This window comes from Adelges cooleyi, unplaced genomic scaffold, assembly GCF_023614345.1.
Source record: "Adelges cooleyi isolate 19-005CV unplaced genomic scaffold, UGA_ACOO_1.1 ACOO_flye_CR_arks_rails_tigmint_CR_PRNA_196, whole genome shotgun sequence".
NCBI lineage: Eukaryota > Metazoa > Arthropoda > Insecta > Hemiptera > Adelgidae > Adelges > Adelges cooleyi.
The window spans coordinates 9,420-19,055 of record NW_026095856.1 but is presented as its reverse complement, the minus strand read 5'-3'; the positions used below and the strand labels follow the sequence as shown (position 1 = coordinate 19,055).

Here is a 9,636-nt window from a genome sequence, read left to right as displayed (position 1 = left end):
TATATATATAAATATGAGAGGGTTATGGAAAAAAAACACTATTTTTCTTTGGAAAATAAATGAATGTTTTCTAAAGTAATAGTCAATTTTTTATTATTTTATAATATAAAAATAATGAAGTTTCAATGGTTTTTAAAAGAAATTGTATTATTAAATTATCCTGCACATAAATGTATCTTGCCTTAAAGACAAATAATTTTGATCACTGTCCTCCGTCTAGACTTCCTGTTGTGGATTGTCTGTCCCATCTGGATTTCTCGTCTGATTGTTAATATCCAGATGGTTCACAATGGTCGTCAAGTCCGTTGTCGACCCATTCGGTGTCCCAGATGTTGCTGTCTCCGTCGTCGCTCTGAACAATCACTCGTCCACTCCGAATGATCGTTCAGTGACATCAATACCTGAGACACCCCAGCAGGACTTGGTGTAGGACTGCCAGAATGAGTTGGCAACGGACCTGATGCCGAGCAGTTCCTGGCGAGGTGGCCATCGACCCCACACTGGTAACAGCCTAAAAACATCAATCAAATTAAATGTAGAAAAGAAAATGTTTCTAATATTTATAAATGTCACTTATGTTTACTACGTGGGGTTTTCCGGATACCTCGACGGTTGCGCCGCGACGAGGACGAAGGCCTTATCACCGGCCCAGAGTACACAACCACCTGGTCGTTCAATGTGGCTCCATTAAAGGCGGCTGTGCACGGGTTAGGCCGACTGTAATGTCCTCAAACAAAATTGTAATATGGAATTAAACTGCATTTTGTTTTATAGAAATATTGAGTATAACCATATGATTTTACCGTTTGGTTAATTTATTACACGGCTGGGCAAGAACGATTTCGTACATTGACACCAAATTACTATCGTGATGGTCAAGGAGCTGTATTATTTTATCGTATCCAATGAGCAAAATAAATAGACAACTAAACCCAATATCATTAAAATGGTTGTTGGAAATAAAATCGATCAGGTTATTTGTATATCTAATAAAATATTATATTTGCTATTAAACATTGATAGTTATAAGGCAATAGAGACTAAACATATATGTACTTTCATAGTTTTCAAGAGAGCCCTAAAAAGGTTATTGCTGTGTACATAATAACACTTTATTGATAATAAAAACAAATGCATACGGTTCATTTGGCGAGCTAGCTCATTGTGCCATCGTTTTCAGCATTAAAAAACAAATTGATAAAAAAAAAAATCGAAATTCGGGTCTTGGGTGGTAAAGTCGATTTGTTCCAATTATTTTTATTAATAAATTTAATTAATTATTGGTTTTGTATATTCGTAATTTAAATAAAATAGTTTTATTGAGATTCTGCAGGATAATCATTACGGTATGTGCAATTTGAAACAAAGAATATTACACTCTATCGCTGTTTGAAAAATTAATTGATTATTATTAGTTTAGAGAAACAGTATAGTTTGTTGTGGTCGAGATAAATGGGGGTTGAAATAAAGGGTTACACTGGTGTTCAGTTATTACGGATAAATTTATTTGAACAAAATAAACATATGGTTTTTTTATCAAAATGTTTCGTCGAAACGGTATCCACATAGGAAGTAGTGGTCAGCTAACGGCGGCGGCGACCGGTTCGCGCTGCCGACCCGCGACCTGACGGACTAAGTTAGCATCCGCCACCGGCTGGGGTCGCGGTGCGACCGCGACAAGTTGTTTTACTTGGGTGGAAAAAAGTGTAGATTGTTTTTAAAAATTATCAACAGTAAATATTTTATAAGAAGACTGGGCATGAAACGATTAATAAAACTATGTATATTTATTTAAAAGTGATATCTATTCCGCAAACATTGCGTGATCGATTGAAATTTATTCATTTAAAGGGTACACGGAGTATGTTTTTTTTAATTTTATTTTTATTTAGACTAAAATTGTAATTGTCCTAATGGTCATATAACTGAGAACCAGTGGCGTACTTACGGGAGGGGGGGTATACGTGGGTTGTATCCCCCCCAAGGCCCTAACAGTACACAAAAATATAACAGTCACACCTAATGAAGTACTCAATATTCTTTCACTGTCCTCGAGAAAATTAGACTTTGTTTTGTAATTAAGAATCCAAACTTTTGTTTACATGCAACATGTATATAATAATATGAATATATGTTTATATTGAATAGGTATGGATGTTATAATCTGTATTCCCCTCCCTAACCGTTGAAAAATCCTAAATACGCTACTGCTGAGAACATGATATTGCATGACAAATCCAGCTTGATAAAATAATGTATGCTAATATAGAGATACCTACACTTTTAGTGTCACACATTTGGGATTGGGTTGTAAATTTTTGTTTTTTTTTTAACTATCGTAATTGAGTGTTTAAAAAACCTTAAAAAAATCGTCAGATACTAATAATAAACTATGTTATATTGTTTCGTTAAAAGTAATTTTATAACTAATTTTTATTTAATTAACAATATCTATATATACATACTATATTTTATATCGTACATGTTGCTGTATAAAATATTTACAGCATCGCATTTTGTAATACTCTTACTATTTAAAATTGTATTTTATCGAAGGAAATGAGTAAACTACATACTATTCGATTGAATGTGTTCATTAATTATTTTTTTGTTATGAGCTCTAATATTTTGTTCACAAGAAAATCCTATAATATTTGAATAAACTGTGTGTTTACCGCCATACGGTGTGTGTACGGCTTATCAGTTAACGTGTTATCTTTTATAACCGTGTTCGACCATCGATTTATATATTTACATTTGGGTTGAAAAGATCTCTGGCCATTACGCTTAATGTTGCGTCGTAGGTTGTCAAAGAGAGTGAGGGAAGATAATTTAGATATTAGTGGATTTTGGTGATTGAAAGTGTTGTTGTGGAAGTTTTTATAGAATTGGGTAGCCTAATCAGGAATTTTTAAGTCGTTTTGTAGGGTTCGGTCCTTAAAGTTAAATATATTAAACCAAAATATATCGGGCAAGTTTGCATGTCATTTTTAAAAATATATATAAGATGAATCTTTTTGTTATAGTATCCTTGTTGAATATTGCATAATGCATTCTTTACAAATATTTTGTGTGCATCTATTATGCAATTTATAATGGAACTTGTGAATGTTTAGATAATCCTCCTGAAAAGATGAAAATTTTGACTTATCACGTTTTGACCAACCATCGAAGATATATTCTTGACATTACACACCTAATTTAACTTTATAATTATATTTTATACTTACTTAATATTTAACTTTATATTTATAATTTTATAAAATTATAACAATTGATTTTTAGAATGAGTTGAATTTGTGCATGAAGTCTAATAGTGAATAAAATTTCTAAAAAACTGTAAGTGATATGTGTGACTTGAGGTACCTTCTCAAATAACTAAAGTTGGATGCAATTTGAGTCCAGACATAATTAGTATTACTCAAATTTTTCGGCGTTCTGAAAAAAAAAAATGTAAGATAAAGGATGCCACTTCATCTTCCAATAATTTTTTTTTTTTCGTAAATACTCAACTGATGTTTACTACATGAATGCATAATACATTATGCATTTCTATAGACTAATACAAAGTCATAAAAACTAAACTAACTGTGATGTTTACAATTTGATTGTATGTAAAACATTTGTATTGTACATTGATCTACTTGTAAAGCTAACATTGATTGAGTAAATTTCAATATCGTTTGTGAATATTTTTTTAGAAACCGAATACCGAATACTTTTATATAAAATACAGAACCTGTTTGAAATATTTAATGACGATTGTTTCAAAACATGTTCTGTTTATCCTTACCTGATTAATTTAAAAACAATAACACCTACTTAATGTTATCTATTGATAAACATGTAAAAGAAGTAAATATTTGGTTTAAATCACCTGGATCGTCTTTACAAACAATTTGTCTCAATTGTTATAGTATCCTTGTGAATGTTGCAATCTTTAAACATATTTAATGTAAATCTATTTTATATTTTCTATCATAATAAGATTAGTTAATCAAATACAAGTATAAGAAATGTTATTTAACTCAATATATATTCTTGACATAACACACCGAATAAGTATAAAACTTTATATTTATAATTCGATAAAATTATAATAAAATAGATTTTTAGAATGAGTGCAAAATAGTCGTGCATATAGTTTAATAGTGAATATAACTTCTAAAAAAATTTAGGTGATATGTGCGACTTGAGGTACCCTCTCTATTGAATATAAATTAATATTGTTTATCTGGGTCATGGAATATAAGTAATAAATATTATATAACCTTATATGGTAGTATATGTGTACACTGAAGAAATCATGAGTAATATTTAAGTTGTTTATACAAGGACCAATTACGTCTGTAACCTAGATTGTATCGTATATAAGACATAGTATTAAGGTGTTGGATTTACCATTCTATTACGGCTGCTGTTATAATTGAAAACGTACGTTGTATATATATATATTATTCTCTATATTGTGGTGTGTTTTTTATATTTAATAGTATTGTGTTAAACATATTATTGTTGTGTTTTATTTTCTACTAAAATACTAACTTCCACCAAGATATACAGGCGTTTATCGCAATACTCTCAAACAAATAAATTTGGGTGCAATTCGAGTACAGGCATTAATCAATTTTTTCGGCGTTCTGAAAAAAAAAAACAAAAATTGTTCAGTGAATAGTCGAAAGATGAAGTGTCATCACGAAGCTATATTATTAATCAGCTGTATAAAATAAAGGTGCATAAACGGTATTTTTAAACCCCTTTTCTTCTTCTATTTTGATTTTAAAATGTTTACACTTTTAAATAATTACTAAAATTCGTAAATTTTTTTTTTTAATTCACATATATTTTTGAAGTAGTTAAAGCAGTAGCCTGAAGAACACTTAAGGATAGGGCAATAATTGTTAAAACGTCAAATTAAATGGACAGTTACAGCTAAAACGAAAAGAAAATCTAAAACCATTACTTACATCTATTATCGCTTTTTCTGTATTTATCCGCTACGGCCGACTAGTGCTCACATAAATAAACTGTTTCACGCTGAAGGTTTGAGGGTTCCGACTTGCTGTAGTCGTCCAATACGTTTGGCTGAAAAAAAGGTGATTGTAAAAAACATATATGAGTTAATTTATAGAATCTGATAGTTTTCTGATGTTGGACTGAACGAGACTCGAGCGTAAAAAAAAGTATACCTTTTTAACGGCTTTGACGAGGAATTCGCACCTGAGGCCATTAGCGGTGACTAAAGTGTTCGTCCGGTTCATTTTTGTATAGGACCAAGCCGTGTCATTTAAAAAATGTAACTTGTTACCACGATGTTTGTATTTTTTTCCATAGTCGCTTGTTGTTGTCTCAAATGAGTTGGATTCACTTGCAGGTTCGGTGCTGTAAACCGACAATTATTTAATCAAGGTTAGTGATTACCATCGGTGCACGAATATTGTAATCGAACCTGAGCATTATATTAACAAATACAATGTTCAAGTAATAATTTCAAACAACTTGTTATTTAAATAAAAATTGCTCAGGTTCAATCCTAGGGGATTAGGTTGAATAACAGGTATGGAAATGAAAAATAAAAATAAAAAATTGTCTTAATAAATAATCGTCATTTTTCAAAATAAATTGAAATAATAAAATAGCCAGCATTGTGGGATCGGAGAATCATGAATTTTTAGTAATTATCTTTACAGAAAGTTAAATTTTTCTTGATCAACAAATAATTATCACCAAAACAGAAAGATATTATTTGAACTTGGTAATTATTTAATATTCCTTAAGTAACTTAATGCGTTACTATTTCACTCATTAGTGAAATACTACTGTAACGGACCTACTTGTCTAGCTGGCTAGACTAGGCAAAGTGGCCGTCGATAAAGCTAAAATAGACGGATCCCCACGGGAAAACGGTTGGCTAGGCCGTTGTCTACGTCTAATTGGCCTTAAAGTCTCCCTTATTAACTTAATATATCGCCCGAGGAGCTAGAACGGGCGGTCACACTGTTAAATAATCTAACTCTCAGCTGCAGGCTACAAGATGTTTTATTCTAAATTAGGGTTTCTAAATAAAATACAAAATTATACAATATATATATATATATATATATACACTCTGACCTGGGTTGGACGATGAAATGGTTGGTCAAAGCGGAGTTGAAACGGACGCACACAAAAGATAGTCGGATGGGCGGCTTGTAGTAAAACGGCAAAAATATAGAGCGCAAGGTCGAGGATATTGGCGGTCCGTGATGGTAAAGTCAACTGGTTAATTAGATGATACGCGACGTGCATTGTCCTGTGTGTGCGACCGTTCCCCTACCTATAGTCGGGGGTGCTGTGTCAGTTGGTTTGGGACGCGAAGTAACGGTCAAGTGAAATATGATCGTTACACTACTAACGATATGTAAAGTTTATCTATAACATACTCACACTTCGTATACATATCTACGAAACAGATACATCGGTGGTACAGGCCAGACGATCCAACCAAAATCACCCTGATGTACCCAACGACCATGTGACGAATTTCTGGTCGATACCCGTGGTCCGTTAAGGCACAGGAACAACTTTCCTTCCACGACATTTTCATCGATCTTCAACTTGTTGGTTAAATACATTTGTGTACCATTAGCTTGTAACTAAAAATCATTAAGGGTATTACAATTAATATTCATATATATATATTTATTTATTTATTTATAAAGGATAGGGCGAAGGCAACTGACGAGATATGAGGACCTAATATCATATACAAATGTTATATTTTCTTTTGTTACAATAAGACGTCAATTATAATGCTACATAATATAATATGAATTATAAAAAATGTTTTTGACTTTTAACGACTTTTTAGAATTAATTTTAGATTTTTTTTTTTTTAACTAAATATTGAATCATAACTAAATTTATCGAAATTCATAAAAAAAAACGTAACGCACAAGCACAGCTTTTTTTACGTTTAACAGTACGACCGAGTGTTTAAAGCTAATACCAACGTAGTTTATCAATACAACTGTCATCTAAACTAGACCTAACGAAACTACTGACTAAAACAATTTTGATACGTTTTTATATCTTATGAACGAACAGAATATATTAGTATTAAACTAACTGGAATTGGTTTTGCTTAAAGTAATGATCCACGGGTACGATGGTATTTAAAAATGTACTAGCCGATATTATTCATATTCGAAGTATTGAAAACAGTAATGTCGGACTTACTATTTCAAACGAGTTTCTCTCGGAGTCGGCATACTTATATTGTTGATCTGTGAAGCATAATGATCCACGCCCCTTAAAAGCTGAAGTCGTACGCACCATTAAATCTTTCGTGAGACCTACGCCTTCTGCTAACAATGTAAATTGGACGTATTGGTTGTTATCGACGGTGGTAAAATTGACAACGTTTGCTGATAGCACGGCACAAATATGGTCGCCGTGAGTATATTCGTGTTGAAGCCCAGATCCACCCGTAGCGGTACCAATGTCCAACCAAAGCGATAGCAGTGCAACCGATAAGACAATATAGATTTTGAACATGATGACGTTGTCGAATACACACAAACGAAATTGTTTTTATGATGGGAAATTCACTAAAAACGGGCAAAAGAAATTCGCGACCGAACGAGTAAAGCCTTCGTGATCGAATGACGATTGCCAAAACTGGCGTGTGATACAAACCTCAGCCGACCCCTCTAGTTTGTTTGACAGGCAAAGTCGTCCTGACTATTATTGCCGTTTATTAATCCATCCTGCGAGAAACGCTAGTATTCATCGACCCTTCAATTTATCAACGGGTTCCCTTTGTTGGTATATCCGTTTGACCTCGTTTCCAGACCGGGAAAATTAATACAAATTGAGCAGTGTGCATAAGCTATAATAATCTTTATTGTGATTTCTATAGCGTCGTATTTCCCATTGTCTGAACACCGGACGCCACGACGTGCAGGGTAATCCGGCACAGAACGAGTCATAGCAAAACATGTACTAAATCACATAGGTCTTTAAAAAACGTTTTTTATAAGTCACTTTAAAAAAAAATACACAAACATTTATTTTATCTCGATTTTATAGTAGTTACCCTTAAATCGTAATTAACAATATAATGTAAATTGATTTATTACCCGTTGACTACAAACAACAGCCTATAAGTGAATTGAGCGATGGAGATATTTTATTTAGTCGGCTGTATAAAATAAAGGTCCATTATCAGTATTTTAAACCCCTTTTCTTCTTCTATTTGTATTTATAAAATGTTTTCACTTTTAAATAATTACTAAAATTCGTTAAATTTTGTGAAATTCACAAATGTTTTTGAAGTAGTTATCCGCCTAAAGAACATTTAAGGATAGGAGCAATAATTGTAAAACGTCAAATAAAATAGACAGTTACAGCTAAAACGAAAAGAAAACCTAAAACCATTACTTACGCTGTTATCGCTTTTTCTGTATTTTCTGTAATATAATACTCGCGTTAAGTTAGATAAATTAAATAAATACCTCTACGCTGAGAGTCCGAGTTTCATTGAGACGACATGGTGTTATGCCTGGTCAGGTAGGTTGCCACTAGAGATTTTGTACAACGGCAAGGGTAACTAAAACGGTTTAAGAGAGTAATTTATTGCACAAATAGCGCGTTATATACGAAAATCGTATAGGATTTTTTTTAAAATTTTATTTCACGCGTTAGTTTCTTGGAAAATGAGCGTCGAAAACGACGTTTTGTAAGAAAAAGATTTGTTAGAATTTATTACTTACACATACTTCAGTGGGCATTTTCGCCAATTGTATATACATATGGTGGCCAGTTATAAAATTCCATTTTAAAACATGGCTCCTCCTCCGTCATATAATTGACCAATAAGTACTTTTACCAGCCATGCCATAATAGCAGCTTTAATTATATTTTATTTCCATCTATATAAATTGTTTTTTTTTATCTGATTACTCTATCATCAACTATACCAACTAATTATTTTAAATTATAAATTCATTATAATGTGTTGATTTATTAAAATAAACTTCTTAGGTGTGTGTGTGTGTGTGTGTTTCTTTATGATGACAATACTTTGAAATTTGACACATTTGAACATAATTCTCAATTGGTTTATCATTCACTCATTATTTCTGTAAGTTGTGCGGCCGCACCATCGCACATAGCACGAGCCGCTACTGATAAATATTTTTTCTTTTTTGTTGTGCGATTTTTTTATTCGAATAAAACGTTATTTGAATAATCATTTTACAGTTTATTTGAATAATGTTTTTTAAATTATTCGAATAAGAAAAATATTCTTACAAAAAATTGGTTAGAGGAATATTTACTGGTTTTATATATTTTTTAAATGTAGTAAATATTAGATTTATACGAAATCATATTTTCAAATATAGTTACATTAAAAAAGTACTTAAAAACTATTTAAATACTATTTTTTAAAATTATTTTAATCATTTCAAATATTGTATTCGACCCATTCAAATATTATTTTTATATTACATACAATGTAACATATTACACACAATAATTAAAAAAAAACATTTTTAAAAACATGCTTTTCTAAAAAAAAAAAAATAGTAAAAAACTAAATAGTAAAAAAAAATTTTATTACAAGAAAATTTACCAATCAATTGTAGCATATTT

General features: G+C 31.5%; 1 protein-coding gene across 2 annotated transcripts; it reads right to left on the bottom strand.

Moving 5' to 3' along the window:
- Positions 1–4,967: 4,967 nt before the first annotated feature.
- On the bottom strand, positions 4,968–7,681 carry LOC126833172 (uncharacterized). Of its 2 annotated transcripts, none has more exons than XM_050564315.1 (4): positions 7,219–7,681; positions 6,427–6,635; positions 5,190–5,382; positions 4,968–5,085 (listed from the first exon to the last, which is right to left on the bottom strand). In XM_050564315.1, exons 1-4 carry the CDS (start codon positions 7,534–7,536, stop codon positions 5,008–5,010), a joined length of 798 nt encoding a protein of 265 aa, XP_050420272.1. In that variant the 5' UTR covers positions 7,537–7,681; the 3' UTR covers positions 4,968–5,007. The 2 variants fall into 2 exon arrangements, with proteins under 2 accessions (XP_050420272.1, XP_050420273.1); XM_050564316.1 differs by having other exon boundaries at positions 4,974–5,085; positions 5,221–5,382.
- Between the last annotated feature and the right edge of the window lie 1,955 nt (positions 7,682–9,636).